The sequence below is a fragment of the Leptonotus elevatus genome, chromosome 7 (assembly GCF_054856555.1).
Source record: "Leptonotus elevatus isolate MCC_2025b chromosome 7, RoL_Lele_1.0, whole genome shotgun sequence".
Lineage (NCBI taxonomy): Eukaryota > Metazoa > Chordata > Actinopteri > Syngnathiformes > Syngnathidae > Leptonotus > Leptonotus elevatus.
Window position 1 is genome coordinate 18,817,810 of NC_141245.1, and position 16,840 is coordinate 18,834,649.

Consider the following 16,840-nt stretch of genomic DNA (forward strand, 5'->3'; position numbering starts at 1 on the left):
ACGTCATCACGAGTTTTCTTTTGTAATTCTTGATAAACCGTAGCGTTTTGTTGTTGTTGCTGTTTTCCATCTAAAATTGCATTAATATTCGCTTCTTTCATTAATTCCAAAAAGATTTCTGTTTGTCAAAATATTCACGAAACCTGTTTCCATAGCCAAAATTCACTTTTTCCTTTTTTCGATACGCTTCAAAATCCACCCCCACTAAGTGTAAAAACTTTTTTTGCGAATTTTGGGACTTTTTCAAATTTCTAGCGTTTTCATTCAGTTTTTTCCCCGCATTTCTTGAAAATTCGAGTAATAATGGGTGGATGGAAACCCAACTAATGGTTTCAGACATTTGTTTCTAAATAAATTATACATGTTTGATTATATATGCTGGCCTTACACCTTGAATAATGCACCTGTTCTGAAAGTGTATTTATGAACTTTAATTTGGTAATCACTTACTCACCGTTTCAATCATGAGCTTAAAAACTCTCTAATTAGTTACTCAGGAGTATAAGTCACACTTTTGGGGGGAAACGTATTTTTTTACAAAAACCGAGACCAAGAACAATAGAGGTGGGACTCGCACCCAAAATCCCCGTTCCCTAATCGTGGATGTGTTTGGAAACTCATTTGAAAACAAATCAAGCACGAGTTGCAGATTGCTTTAAACATGTTCACAATGCTGTTAGGGTGTCAAGAGTGAATTTCCAAACGCACCCAATGTTGACGTCAGCAAACGAGTTCTGCTTGTTCGAACGATAGAAACGTTTTTCTTTTGAGCTAAAAATGGTTAACTAGATTACTGTGACGCAGCTAACTTGTGTAGGAGGACCAAACTTCCGCTTTTTCCCCAAAATGTCCACTTTTTTTAGTGTCTGGGCACCCGGGGGAGGTTTTTACAAATTCATGAAAATGTCCATTCATTTCGCACTTTCACTCAATCATTTCTTCACCTTGCCCAATTATTCACTTTCTCATTGACTAAATCTCAAAGTCACTCACACATATCTTCACTTGACTCACTTAATACCTTATTAACGCCCACTGTTACCCGTTTACTAATTCACTCACTGACTTCAGTCACTCACATCAGCCTTCATGATATCAACCCTAATTGTATTCAAAGTTAAATCGATCGTTAAGATTCGCTTAATTGGGTGTACAGATTGACTTCAAATCCTCTTGATATTTCATCGGTGGAAGGAAAAAAAAAAACCACAGCAGCTTCATTTTAATGATTCCCTCAAAGCGTTTGCATGTCAAATGTAATGTTTACACAAATATCTTTGATCAACGCAGTGATGTCAAGGGCTGCGAAAAGGCACCCAGGCGTGAATGAATCTCATCAAACAACATGAACGCATTTTGTACATTTTAGAAAAGCATCACAGTAAAATGATATTCCAGACATGGCCGTGAGTAGAGTTTGAAAAATATTTAGCGGATGACATCATCGCGCTGATGAAGCCACATGACTGAGATTCATTTCAATGACATCATGTCTGCCCCAGCCAAACCTTGAGCTATGCCTTGATATCAGTGCACCTTGAGGGGGGCGCAAATCCCCTTTTCAAGTGCACTTTGTGATAAGATTTCATTCTCCAGATGCTCCTGAAGGCAGCGCTGGAAATGCTACAGATTTCATGCCATTTTTCTTGATTTAATGAGAGCAGCAAGGAGTTTTTGTAGCTGGCCAGACCCTGGCTGCCGCCGATGCTCTATCACTCATTGTGTCCTGTTGGCAGGATCTCAAGGGACAACTCTTAGACTGGGGGTCCAGGTCAAGAACGTGTAGGGAAAACTTGCAGCGTGTTATGGCTGCCTTTGAGAGAATAACAATGGTAGAAAAATACTTTTTTTCTTTTTCATATTCCAGCACATTTCCCTTTTTTTTCTCCTTTTTTTTTTGCCCACTGTCACCATGTTACTTGAAACACAATGTTAGTGGAATTTGAAAAAAAGGGGAAAAGATTTTTGTGTTTTTTGTTTTTACGATATAACAGTAATACAGTAAGGTTATGATATGGTTTTGTATGGTACAATCTTCTCAATGAAATATGATATACAGTAGGTTTGTATGGTATGGTGTGGTCATAAGGTGTAGAAAGGTATAAGTAACAAAATGGTGTAATATTAGGCCTGGGAAGAAAAAGTCGTTCAAATAAATATGTTGTCAAAAACTAAGTCATCCGATTTCTCGATGAAATAATCGATACAATACATTAATCGATTCTAAAAGGATTCAACAGTGGCAGCCCTAAATGATATGATTTTGTAATAAGGTATGGAATGGCATACTGCATGGTATGCTAATGCAGGGCTCCAGTCTCAATGTGTTCAACAACTCAGGTCAACAGGGCACCTTTTGTTTGAAGCCACCCAAAATATTGGAATGGATGTCACTCCCAGCCATTTCCACTGAAGCAACCCCCTTCGCTCATGGCTGTTTTACTGGATTTTGACAGATTTTGCAAGGCCCACAGAATATTGTGTTGTATTGCTATAAATATAACTATAAACATGGAACCTACCAAAAGAAAGATTAGCGTCTCCTCTTTCATCAGGTAAAAAAAAAAAAGGATATTTGTATCTGTTTCCTTTTTTCAGCAATTAGCATTAGAATATAACAAAAATTCACCATTATTCACATTCCTGTTGAAAACACTGGCAAAAGGAGCTTGTTGCAACATGGCCCTGGCTGATCTTTTATACTCTGCTGCCACCTGCTGGCCGTTTTTTGTAATAACTACCATTGCTTTAAGCCACCTCTTCATGTCAGAAGCTGCATCAAAGCCTTCTGTATGCTCAGCATAAAAAAACGTATAAATAAGTTTTTGGGAGTGAATGACAAAGTATTAAAAAAGGTATTTACACGTTTTTGGGTTAGAATGTATTAAATGAACTTCACATGAATAACATTTATTATTTGGTGGTAAAACCCGTACTTGCAATTACTGCATCAAGCCTACGACCCATTGTCTTCACCACTTTTGAATTGAAATGCTTTTCCAGGCCTTTAACTGCAGCCTTTTTCATATCTTGTTTGTTTCTGGGGATTGTTCCCTTCAGAAGGTAAAATGCATACTCTCTTGGGTTAAGGTCCAGTGATTTACTTGTAAGACCTTCCACTTTCCCCCCCTGATGAAGTTCTCCGTTGTGTTTGCAGCGTGTTGGGTCATTGTTTTGCATGATGAAACTTCACCCGATTAGTTTGGATGCACAAAATGGTTTTGTAGACTTTAGAAATGATTCTACTGCGACCATCCGTGAGTTATGTCATCGATAAAGACGAGTGAGCCCGTTCCAGAAACAACCATGCAAGATCCAACAATATTACAGATGATTAAATGGGATCTCATTTTGACACTGAAGCTGTATTCCTTATAAAGCCAGTTTATTATCACAATAATGTTTATATTTGAGGTACAATTATTGCTTTAACCAGAATATATACGGATATAACGAATCAAATTCCTCTTTGGTTTCAGCCCATGTTTTCAGTCACGCCCGGCCTGGCAACCAACGGCAACGGCGGCGCGGCGTTCAACCCTTACCTTGGCCCCATGTCGCCCGGCCTGATGCCCGCCGAGATCCTGCCCAGCGCCCCGGTACTGCTCACCAGCAACGCCAGCTTGCCCGTCCCGGTCGCCACGGCGGCACAGAAACTGATGCGGACGGATAGATTGGAGGTGAGACGCACAGAGGCATGTATGTATTATAGAGATTTGGAATCATTATTTAATCACGTCCATTCGTTTAAAGCAAAACTCGAGTAAAAACAGCAGCCACTGAACATTATTTCACAAGCCAGCAAAGCAATTAGCCTTTGAAATGTGGGATGTGTCTGAATATTAAAGACACTTCCCTCAAACAGCATCTGTGTGTAGACTTTAATTATGTATCCTGTACACAGTTTGTGTACTCTACACTACAATCATTACCATAATATGGTCATTACCCAGACTTAAGCAAAGAGCAAGTGACATTCATAAGCGTAGCTCTGCACACATTATCCCAGCCCAAGTTTCTCAGAATCGCCACAAAACTTCTAAAGAATCTTTCCACTTTCCATGAAACCAATCAGTCACATGATGAGCGCGCCGCTCGTCTAGCTGTGCGCAGCTAATCATTAATTGGACTGCAGCTCCATCTCATCCATTATGCAGCCCCGCCCGGGAAACAACGGCGGCAGAATAACGAGCTAATCGTTAGCTTGCAGGCGGGTGGTGGGCGACAAAGTTAGGATGCTAGCATTTAACATGTAACAGTGGGCGGTCAGGTAATTGATGGCGGCGGGGGGTGATGAGGAAGTCGCCGGGCAGACGACATGCACAGAGGGGGGGGATTGGATCAGTGACAGGACAAAATAGATGGTGGGAGCAGACAGGGCGGAGTTATGGGGAAAATCAATTTGGAGACCAGTTGCGGTCATCAGATGCGGAAGACAGAGCAGGCGTTAGATTTCAATGCAGAGTCAAGTGTCACGCTGGAGACGAGAGCAAGCTGGCAACCCGCAGCGCAATTATCATTAAAACCGTCTCGTTCGGCTATTGTGAGCGTTTTCATTCAAACCCACACAAACAGATTAGAAAACATTTGCAGCCATGATCAGTAGAACAGATGACTTTTTACATTGGAAATACCATTTTTCATTGTTATTTTGTCGCGTGTGGGAATTTGTTCCGTTTTTTTCATTGTCGACGTTTAATAATGAAAAATAAAAATAAAAATAAAAATAAATAATTAAGTGATTAATAATAATAATAATAATGCACGCAAGCATCCATCCATTATGGTCGCAGGCGAGCTAGATCCTATCCTGGGTGACTTTGGGCAAGAGGCATAATAAAAATAAAAATAAAAATAATAATAATAACTATTATATATTATTAATTATTATTATTATCATAATAATAACAATAATAGTAGTAGTAATAATAATAATAATTATTATTATTATTATTATTGCCGAAGTCAGAAGTCTCCAAATCCGGTCCTCAAGAGCCCCAAACCAGCCTGTTCTCCATGTCTCCCTCCTCCAACACACCTGAACCAAATAATCAGGATGATTATCAGGCTTCAGCAGAGCTTGCTGATCATTTCATTCAGGTGCGTTGAAGGAGGGAAACATAGGAAACAGACGGGACAAGGGCTCTCTCAAGGACCTGATTTGGAGACCCCTGCTTTAAATATTGCGGCCATAAAAGATTGTAAAAATCATTTGATTAAGTCATTTTGGAGGAGGAAGACATGGAGACCAATAAGGTCTCTCGAGGACGGGACTTGGAGACCACTGGCCTAAGTCCTTTTCCTTGTGTTTAGAAAACAAGACAAAAGCAACACATTCAACAAACATGACGGGTCCAGTTGCCATGATTGAACCTTTACAGAAAGAAGAAAGAAAAAAACATGATTTATTTATTCATTTATGTATCGTTACTGTGCTTTTTCCGGTAATGACTTTCTTCAGGCTTCTGATTGGCTAATAGGGCCTTCTGGTTACATCATTGGTGTGATAAGACTTTTTTTTCTTCTTATAAACAGCCGTGCACACGTGGACAAAACCCAAATTTGCTTGTAATTTACGGTCATCATTCGCAACACAATTCATCAGGAACTCACTTTGCTAAAAATATCGCAGGACGGAGCCAGACATATTTGACTTGCTGCTGTGCCATTCAAAATAAACAAAGCTGGAATTCTGTGGACAGATACGTTACACACAATTTCACTCAGTCGCCGAGAAATCTCCTATTTTAGAAGACAAGCAGCTCTGTAAAAATATTTTTCCACAACTCTCCATCTTCTTCTCTTTCTGTCTGTCTTCTCTTAAGTGCTTCCGAAGTGCGGCGCTCGCCGACTCGCAAAAACTCACATGTTGCTTTTCACCTGCGAGCGCGCCTGATGCAAATGGTGAGAACGACGGTTGCCATGGGGATGCAAATATGATTAACGGGCCCTTCATTTGCTTCCCCACCTAAGCACTCTGGGCGGGTTACAGCTCACTCTAATGCATGATTAAGCACCGTTAAGGGAGACACGCCGGTCCACGCCGGCTGCAGGGAACATGAAATTGTTCCAATTTGTCCTCACTCTCTTTTCTGGCTTCTCTCTTTTTCTCTTTTTTTTTTAACTAACCATACACGCGCTTGTCTCCTTGATCCCGATCTCTCTGTCCTTTACTCCGAATTCATCATCTACTCCCACGTTTCCTCTCCCTCCCTCCCTCCCTCCATCGCCCACCTCGCCAACATCTGCCTGACAACAAGGCGGCCTCTTTTTTCTCACTAAGGCCAGTTGTAGCGATGGTGGCGCTGGGAGGGGATGAATATGTATTACGCGTGTATATTTAGAGAGCGACGCGTGAGGCCTTCACCCAACTTCTAGCTCTGATTGGTGTTTGTAGCTGATCAGCCGTCAAGGCGACAGACAGTTTGTGCACAAATCGCTTTATGCGTGCAGATAAACAGAAACAGGAGATATACACACAGGGTGTTATGATATTAAATCTGTTTTAGTGCGATTGAGACTCAGCAGAAGGAGACTGAGCTCAAGCAGAGACGGTAAGTTAGTGCGCGCCTCTTAAAAGTGTCAAAATGTAATTCTAAAGGAAGAAAAAATGTCTCATTTTATACACATGCTAACCTTGTGTGTTTGTGTGTGTTGGTAAATACGTCAATGTCAGGCGCCCTCTCCTTCAGCTCTCATATTTCCCATGGGCCTCGCTGAGCAGCCAGGCCCTCGCGTTCCACAAGCATTTGCTGCCCCCTATAGTCCCGCCGAGGAACAGCAGTCCGGCCCATTTGAATAACGCTTCGATGCGGCTTGATTGATGAGCCCGTAAAAACGAGCGGCAGTCACGCTCTGTTCTGCCTATCAATCGCGAGTAATGCCTCCACCCGTCAATTAGATTGATCGTCTCTGTGTGCCTGAAGTGATCATCAGGCTTGTGAACAGGAGAAGCGGATTAATTAATTTGTCAAATGCTGAAGTAAATGAAGCTGTGGATTACTGACGGGCCGACTTGTCTTTTTGCGTTTTTAGGGTGTTTAAAAAATATATATGTTTTCTTGAAATAATGTTTGTCACGTTTTGTCAAAGTGTTTCTACGGATGAAATGCGGGCATTGGGGCAGCTATTGAGCACGTTTGTTGCTCAGGTGGAGTCAAATGAAGCTTGAGACGTCTGGTCAGACCGGATCCAGAGTTGAGAATTTTTTTTACTACATTTAATAAATGTTTGCTAATAATATGAAATTTTCTTGTCAACAACTACTTTATTTGTTATTATTTTTATTATTTACAAAATTATATTACTTTTTTTTTTTAAGGCTAATGCCGATGTCAATTTTTAATAGAAAAAAATACTGATTACTGATTAATCGGCCATTTAATTTTCTTTTTTCTTTTTTTTTTTCTTTTTTAATAAACATGACTGTGTGTAATATAGTGACATTCAGGTCAATTCCTTGCACAGCTTGCATTGCTAACCTAAGCATAGCTTGTAAAAATTTGGATTTGCTTTGTTTTGAAAGACAGGTCCAAAGAATGACCTTATCAACACATATTCAGTATTTAGGGATACGAGGTCATGGTATAGCTTTATTTGTAATAATGTAACCAGTGTCACTTGTGTACAACTGCTGTAAATGATTCCAGTACGCAAAGGTAAAAATAATCGGCAAGCCGATGTTTGAAGAGCCATAATTGGCTGATTTAATCACCTGGCTTATTAATCAGTAGAGGCCCTATTCTCTATATCTCATTCACTCCCAGCCATTTTCACTGAAGCAACCCCCTTCGCTCCTGGCTGGTTTACTAAATTATGATTTTGCAAGGCCCACAGAATATTGTGTTCTAATGCTATAAAAACATGGAACCTATTAAAAGAATGATTAGAGTCTCTTCTTTCATCAGGAAAAAAGTATATTTGTATCTGTTTCCGTTTTGCAGCAAATAGCATTAGAATATAGCTTAGTTTTATCATTATTCACAAATCTGTTTAAAACACTGGGGCAAAGAGAGCCTTTTGCAACATGGCCCAGGTTGATCTTTTATACTATTCTGCCACCTGCTGGCCGTTTTTGTAATAACTACCATCGCTTCAACCATTCTCTTCAGTTCAGAGGCTGCATCAAAGCTATCTGTATGCTCTAGCATAAAAAATTTTACGTAAAAAAAATCCACCCGCTGGCTCAAAGAGCTATAGAAAAAGAAAAAAAAAGGCTAGATGGAAGTTGGCTCTACAAACTGTTCAACTTTTCGGAAAACTCGGCTGAAGGTTCATTATATCTAAGATTGTAAAAAGTTCATTATACCGGCGTACGTTTGTGACCCAGGTATGTCGGGAGTACCAGAGGGGCAACTGCACCCGTGGCGAGAACGACTGCCGCTTCGCGCATCCGTCCGACAGCACCATGATCGACACCAACGACAACACTGTGACGGTGTGCATGGATTACATCAAGGGCCGCTGCACCCGGGAGAAGTGCAAGTACTTCCACCCGCCCGCTCACCTGCAGGCCAAAATCAAAGCGGCCCAGCATCAAGTCAACCAGGCGGCGGCCGCTGCAGCCATGGTAGGCGTCCTCGCTATTGCCTTGAAATGGAGAGTAAATATGATGTTACTTTAGATGGACACTACTTAGGATTCATCTATTGGCTGGATTGGAATCGGACAATATTTTGCATTTTATTGAAAATCGGTGATTGGCTGCAGTCTTAATTTGATTTCATTGATCGTCTCGTGAAATAAGACATTACACGTTATATTTAATGTTTTTCCCCAAAAATTGTAAAATATTTTTTTTACCCCGTATATTTCAATTGGCGTCAATTATACACGAGTTTTCGCTATTCGCTATCCCCAACAAATGGCGGCAGATTGTTTAAATAGATCTTTTGATCAAATCGGTGATATTTTTTTTAAACGAGCCTGGTAAAAAATATATCCATATTAGGAATGCCTATTATCTATTTTTTACTCATAATGATTGTAACGATGCGCATGTTCTGGTTATGTTGTGGTTGTAAACTGCATTGCAATGATTGTTTTTTGTTTTGTTTGTTTTTTGTTTTTCCACACCGACCCACAATGCACTGCTGCCGCCTCCCCATGACGCACCCGCCGCTTGCTGGTTTATGTTAATGCGCTTGAACCCCATTGGCCCATTGCCATCATGTGCTCGCTGCCCGCTAATTAAGACTCAGTCGGCTGTCAAATCACCGAAGCGGCCCCTCGACGCGGCTTTCGACCTGGTACCTATGACCTTTCGTCTCTCGGCCTGGCATGTGGCTGTTGTCTCCTAGATGTTTATTTGGGCTGATGAACTGACTCAAATGGAATTATCGTATTTCCTCAAATAGTGGCTTCCGCTCTAATTGACTCGTTGATCCGGGTCAGTACAGTACAGTCCTTCTTTCTCAAACCTGCTACATTAGAGAAAAGCGCCCCTGGTCTTTATATGAGGAAATAGAGTATGTTTGTAACAATCACAATTCTCTATTAAAAGAGAATGTCAAATTATTCATTGGGCTTATCAAATAAAAATAATATACAGTATGCAATCTATTATATCCATTTTTAAAAGTCAGTTTGTCACCGTTTGAGTCTATAATGCATGCAAAAAAAAATTTTTTTGTGTGTGTGTCTAATATCTTGCATGGTATAGTCAACATTTGTGAGTGTTTTAGAGCTTCTAGCGCTGTAATCTACAAAGTAGTACATGCAAATTCAATGCAGCTTTCTCCATTTGCGATTTAGTGTACCAGCCATGCATCAAAACAGCAGAATTGCTGTTTTTATATTCACCACATGAGGTCCATAATTTTATTCTCAGGATTGCCAGCGTTTCTGTAGGGTTGACTACATCCTCTAATGATGTTCTTCTCCCCCTCTTTGCCCCGAATGTTTCGTCCGTAATGGCCGCTCTCGTTCCCCTCATCAGGGGCTCCCTCCCGTCCTGCCCCCTTTACCAAAGAGACCCGCACTTGAAAAAGCCAACGGTGCCACCACCATGTTCAACGCCGGTGTATTCCAGTACCAACAAGCTCTGGCCAACATGCAGTTCCAGCAGCAGGCTGCCTTCATCCCGTCAGGTGAGTCCTGACACGCGAGCGCTGCACTCTGCATGCTCACTGGCTGCCAAGTCATATGGAACGCACGCTACTTTTCCGCTAATCGATACACTACAAATCTGTTATTAGCATTAAAAAAAAATATATATATATATATATATAGTTTTTTTTTTGTTAACGCGCGTTTAATAGCTTGTTGATCTCTTATACTCTGCTGCCAACTGCTGGCCGTTTTTGTAATAACTACCATTGCTTCAACTGTTCTCTTTAGTTCAGAGGCTGCCTCAAAGCCTTCTGTATGCTCTAGCATTTAAAAAAAATAAAAAATAAACATTAAAAAAATGTATAAATACGGCTTTGGCAGCATGGTAATATTTGAGATAGAACATATTTATTTGTTTTTGGGAGCAAATGAGTTAATCATGAGTTAATTAGTGCAGTCATACGATTAATTCAGATTTAATAATTTAATCGCCCGACACCCCTATTATATATGTGTGTGTGTTACAGTTTAGTTATTTTTGTCATTTTCACAACTTTTAACAATAAAAATGCACCAAAAGTGACCACTGAACAAAACTAAAGCTGAGTGTGTGAATGATCAAAGGACACTAAGGGAATTGAGCTGTAACAATACATCATCGTCCGTCCCAGTCAGGATCCATATATGCAAAACACAAAAAAGTATTGACACTGTGTCTGCATTGTGCACGCATTTGTTTTTTTTAATCACCATTGTGCTTTCATGTTGACATTACCACTCGTTAACTGACAAAAACAATTGTGCATATAAGAAAAGAACAAGAGATCCAGCTTAATTTAGGAATTTTGTAGTAAAATACTAAAATTATCACATTTTGTATGACTGTGTACTCATTTTCTACTACAATCATTTTGTGTGGTGATGTGTTGTCATCCAGGTGAAAGCCAATCATGTCTGATTTTTATAAATGACTTTTCTTCATTCCCCCCCCCCCCCACCCCCCTCCCTTTCCACTCCACTTCCTGTTGCAATGCATGATGGGCAGGCTCGATATTGTGCATGACGCCTGCAACAAGTGTTGGTAGGTGCCAGCTTTCCTTACCAATTCTACTGTTGTATGTTTTATGTAATGACGACACCATGTGAGACCAAACGTTATGTGTTTTTTTTTTCTTTAAACTTTGAAATCACACTTGGTCGTATGAATTCCCTATTATGCTCTGCTGCAGGTTTGCCTGTCACTTAATGCTTGTTGCAGTTTTTATGTCCCCCAAGCTCGCTAACACCTCATTATGCTGCCTGGCTATAAACATACAAAAAAACAATACTTGATTAATTGTCTTGTAAAAGCAATATACACGGCGCTATGGAACTACTTTGATATGTTGGAGTAAACTCAAATAATAAATATATAGATACTTAAAAAAAAAAGTAGTATTTTAACTGCCACAGCAAAGGTTTGTCAATGTTGTCTTAATAGTTTAAACAGAAACATGTATTTTGTCCATAAGCATCTACTGACACTCCAGTAAAATATCATATACATTATACTGTAACATGAATTTGAATTTGTGTTATATTTTTAATGCCATTTTTAGTTTATGTTATATTTCAGCTTTTTTTTTTTTATGAAATTTGGGGCTTGGTGATCCACATATTTAACTTAATGGCACATTTAATTGTGTGTTTTGTTTAGTTTTTTGTTTTTAAGAAAATAACATTATTAAATAAAACATAATTAGAAAAAAATTATATTTTACAATAAGGCCAGAACATAAAAAAATGTAGGGAAAAAAAATCTCCATTAATGTGTACTCTCAGTATCATTAATAAATGACACAAATAAATGACATCAATTTTAAGTGAAGTAATATTTACAGTATGTGTCCGTATTGTAATTCAGATTTTTATTTTTCCATAAAATAAATGAAATCTTAACTATTGGGCACATAAGCATAGATTTTTAGGGGGGGACTAAAATACCTGACAAAAACTGTAATATATGTATATTGTACATATTGGCCTATTGTACGCATACTGTATGATCTTTTTAATTTTTGTTTTGCTGAAAATGTATTTATTAGGCTAACTGGAAAAAATTATCTATAATGAGCACTGTTTATTTTTCTTCCTCCACACTATTTTTTTTAATTTTAAAGGGACAAATTCGCCCATTTGAAAGTTGGAGTTGTGCAATTTTCATTGGGAGAATATAGAATCCACTGTAAACAATAGCTGCGTTGAAAACAGTCCAGATCGCTCATGTTTATGGCCCATCCCATATACCGGCATACAAAAATGCTGCTCATGAGCTGTGGTTCAAATGCTTGTGTGTGTGTGTGTGTGTGTGTGTGTGTGTGTGTGTGTGTGTGTGTGTGTGTGTGTGTGTGTGTGTGTGTGTGTGTGTGATCTTTACCTCCCCAAGTACCCATGATGCACGGTGCTTCTCCGGCCACTGTGTCCGCAGCCAATACATCTGCCACAAGTGTTCCCTTTGCAACCGCCTCAGCCAATCAGGTTTGCACCTCTCTCTTTTCCTGCGCCCTCCACTGGTTGTCTGTCCCTCACACGCGTGCGCCTCCTGATGAATTATGAATGAAAGCATGAGTCTGAATCTCTGTCAAGCCGTCAGCTATAGTATGATTGCTTCCATCATTGGTATGCTGTACGGTGAATTTGTGAGCGTTATATAACGTGCTTCTCGTTGTTTTCTCTCTTTTATTTTAGATTCCAATAATATCTGCGGAGCATCTGACTAGTCACAAATACCTGACCCAGATGTAGGAGCCGCAAACACAACAGTAAGTACTTACGACTCATCCTCCAATCAAAACTGTCTCCTTTATAATTAAAAAACTTTAATGGATGGATGGATGGATGGATGGATGGATGGATGGATAGATAGATAGATAGATAGATAGATAGGTAGATAGATAGATAGATAGATAGATAGATAGATAGATAGATAGATAGATAGATAGATAGATAGATAGATAGATAGATAGATAGATAGATAGATAGATAGATAGATAGATAGATAGATAGATAGATACTTTTATCTTCTACAAGGGACATTGACTGTTTCAGTAATCTCCAAAAGAGCTAGCTAGCGAGCTAGGTAGCTACGTAGATAGATAGATAGATAGATGGATGGATGGATGGATAGATGGGTAGATAGATAGATAGATAGATAGATAGATAGATAGATAGATAGATAGATAGATAGATAGATAGATAGATAGATAGATAGATAGATAGATAGATAGATAGATAGATAGATAGATAGATAGATAGATAGATAGATAGATAGATAATCTCCAAGAGAGCTAGCTAGCTTGCTAGCTATGTAGAGATAGATGGATGGATGGATAGATAGATACTTTTATCTTCTACAAGGGACATTGATTGTTTCAGTAATCTCCAAAAGAGCTAGCTAGCGAGCTAGGTAGCTACGTAGATAGATAGATAGATAGATAGATAGATAGATAGATAGATAGATAGATAGATAGATAGATAGATAGATAGATAGATAGATAGATAGATAGATAGATAGATAGATAGATAGATAGATAGATAGATAGATAGATAGATAGATAGATAGATAGATACTTAAATATCTTGCACCCCAAAGCACTACAACAACGTACATTTTCTTTCTGCCTTCTTACCAGGTGTATCTGCAGCGCCAAGAGCAGCCATTCAACAGGCAACCCAATTAGAACTTGCCGAATCCACTCGTCAACAACAGAGAATTTGTGGGTGGAGTCGGCTCACTACATGCACACCGCATACATTGAACGAGCGCCTTCCTCCTCCTCTCCGTAAAGGGAGGGCGCGTTTACCTTTATTCACCGGGCACACTTTGAATGTGAAGCGAATAAGACGATGCGCCGCGTCCACTGAGGCAGAGGAGGAATCGCGGCGTCTTTTGTACGTTTGTTCATTGGTTGTCTCATGTGTTTACACAAAGGTGCACCTTATATTTCAGTTGAAAGAGACGAAAGAAGATGAATCAGACTGTGTCATGATGGTTTTTATGTTTTTAGAAATCAACAACAACAACAACAAAAAAGGCCATACCTGTGCTAATACGCCAATGGTACTCATGCAAAGCAATCGGCTTTCCCTTTAAGGCGTCACTACTCGTCTTTGGTCCCGTCACGACCCATCACTGCTGATACGAAATCCTCAAATCTTCCGCGACGAGGTCAACAAAGATGGAGAATTAGTGTTTAGTCGCCGTGACAACTGCTGGCGGACGTGTTTGTTGTTTTTTTTTGGGGGGGGGGGGGGGGGTCGTGGGTTTCCGACGGTTTGTTAGTGTCATTGTGGTGGTGTGGTCAGACATGCTTAAGAATATTTGTTTGTCAGAATTTTCCGAATTTTAGCCAAAGTCTTTTTTGCAAAGTGTTTTTGTGTTTTGATTTAGGCGGGGTACACACACACACACACATACACACAAATTTGAGCTTTTTCCTTCACTTGCAATAAAAGTTAGAAAAGGGCCGATTTTTGAATGATTTGAAAGATTACCCTGAATAGTGTGGAGTGTATGTATGTATGTATTCGAATGTAGAAAAGGACTGTTTCAAATTAATTAGACTCCACTTTTCCTTACTGACATTATTCTTTAGTCTCTCGCTTACTGTTAAAAAAAAAAAAAAAGAGGTTGGAGGATTCTGAATTTAAAGTGAGAATTCTCACTTTAATCACAGAATTTTGATTTTCTGACTTCCCTCCACAATTCATAGCTCTTTAAAGTCAGAATTCTCACTTAATTCCCAGAATTCTCACTTTATGTGAGAATTCTGAGAATATAGTGAGAATCCTCTTCATCACTGTGATCACATTATTATTATTATTTTTAAGTCTTTAGCATCTCAATTGTCTTCTTAACGTAATCTATTTCCTTCATTTGGTGGTTGATTCCTTTAAATCAGGAGTCTCCAAGTCCGGTCCTCGAGAGCCCCTCTCCAGCCTGTTTTTCATGTTTCCCTCCTCCAACACACCTGCATCAAATAATCAGGATCGTTATCAGGCTTCTGCAGAGCTTTCTGATCATTTCATTCAGGTGTGTTGGAGGAGGGGAAACATGGTTAACAGACTGGATTAAGGGCTCTCTCAAGGACCTGATTTGGAGACCCCTGCTTTAAATATTGCGGCCATAAAGGATTGTAAAAATCATTTTGTAAAGGTTGGTCAGAAGGCTTAAAGGTTACATTGAGGCACCTTTCCTAAACATTTTTATGACTCGTACTCGTTCTGAAAAGAAAGAAGAATCCGAAGAGGCACTAGCAAGTTGGTCATGCTCACGGATATCTAAAAATGACCTGACTGGCATCTCATGGCTGAAGTCAGAGCAGCCATCTTGCGTTGCCATTGTCACTGACAGCTTCTGTTTGGTTCAGTATTGCGAATTGTGACGCCTTCACATGACTTGAGCACATCATATTAAGAGCAGTCAGAACAGGCTGATTTTTTTTTTCTGGTTGTTTGTCACATTTTTAATGTGTACCCCGTATTAAGGATTCAGCGTAGCTCACTTTGTCAGTTCCTTGTTAAGTATTTAATGGATGACAGTGCATTGAACGTGACGAAAAACAAACAAACAAAGGTTACGATTGTATCCCTCATCCAAAGCCTTAGAATGTACCATCGGGTCAAAACAATGCAACATGTCATTGGGAAGCCTGATCCGTGCCATGCCAACACTCGTTTGAATTCTCTTTCGTTGTATTTATCTCGATTATAACGCGTGTTCGAGTGTGTCTTTGCGTGTCCCCTCAGCTTTACCTGAAATTCTGTGTCCGTATGTTTTGATTTTAGTACGACTTGATGGTAATGTTTGTATTTTGTACGTTATGCATACCGACCAGATGCATATTAGTGTTCACTCCTCTAGTCTCTTTGTGTTCTCTGAGCAAAGATGTTTTCTATGAGTACTTAACAGTCCTAATAGAAGGGAGAGGTTGAGTTGTCGCTATGGCTACTGTCGCCGGCGACAACCGTTTAGTATTTTAACGATTGTAAGGTTTGTAACTAGTCATTTAATTTAAAGAAAATATATATACTATAAATATATAAAATATTGTTCTTGGATGTTTTAGATATGTTATTTTCTACTGTATCCATTTCAAATAATATCTATTGTTTGGATATTTTTACTCTCCTTGGAAATTGGGCCATGTCGGGAAAACAAGCTGCATATTTTTTTTTTTCCTCAGTGGGGTCCCGTGACAGGAAGTCCACGCTCACTCAGTCAATTGCAAACAAAATGGAGGATGGCGGGGTCAAGCTCCCGAGGCGATAAAGGTTGACTTTTTGCACTTCTGTACATAGTCAAAAAAAAAAGAGAGAGAAAACATGTATATTGAGATCTTATTTTGAATAAAAAAAAATGTCTGTAATGACGGAACGTTTTGTTAGGATAACCACACAAAAAAAGGCTGAACAAAAAATTGCTTGCAAAGGGCGCTGAGTTGTCATTCTCTAACCCCACCTCCTTTCAGGAATGGCCAATGTCGCTCTTCTTTTTATTTTATTTTTTAAATTAGTCAGCAGCTTGTAGTTTGCCCAGTAACCGTCTGGAGGAGGAGGGGGTGTTCCACTACCCCACCTGCACTGTCAGGCCTGTGAGGCCCAAACAACATAACACGTACTGTCTCTTTAACTGGGAGACAAATGCATGTTAAACATATAAACAAAAAAACAAAAAAAAAATAAAAATAAAACAATACTAAGACTAAAGAAAACATGTTACAGAGAAAGACATATTTACAATATTCATACA

At 39.4% G+C, this 16,840-nt stretch overlaps 1 protein-coding gene across 7 annotated transcripts in view; it reads left to right on the forward strand.

Annotated features, from left to right (window-relative positions):
• LOC147171378 (muscleblind-like protein 1) overlaps positions 1 to 14,310 on the forward strand; it is a 67,592-nt gene extending 53,282 nt beyond the window's left edge. For 3 of the 7 annotated variants that reach the window (XM_086080857.1, XM_086080855.1, XM_086080856.1), the window contains 8 exons: positions 3,480 to 3,680; positions 8,330 to 8,569; positions 9,195 to 9,248; positions 9,938 to 10,088; positions 11,096 to 11,131; positions 12,476 to 12,567; positions 12,778 to 12,851; positions 13,722 to 14,310. In XM_086080857.1, coding sequence (XP_085936983.1) covers positions 3,480 to 3,680; positions 8,330 to 8,569; positions 9,195 to 9,248; positions 9,938 to 10,088; positions 11,096 to 11,131; positions 12,476 to 12,567; positions 12,778 to 12,834 — 831 coding nt within the window. In that variant the 3' untranslated portion in view covers positions 12,835 to 12,851; positions 13,722 to 14,310. The remainder of the gene's footprint in view (positions 1 to 3,479; positions 3,681 to 8,329; positions 8,570 to 9,194; positions 9,249 to 9,937; positions 10,089 to 11,095; positions 11,132 to 12,475; positions 12,568 to 12,777; positions 12,852 to 13,721) is intronic. The other 4 variants (XM_086080858.1, XM_086080859.1, XM_086080860.1 and 1 more) reach the window with 4 other exon arrangements.
• Positions 14,311 to 16,840: the final 2,530 nt, after the last annotated feature.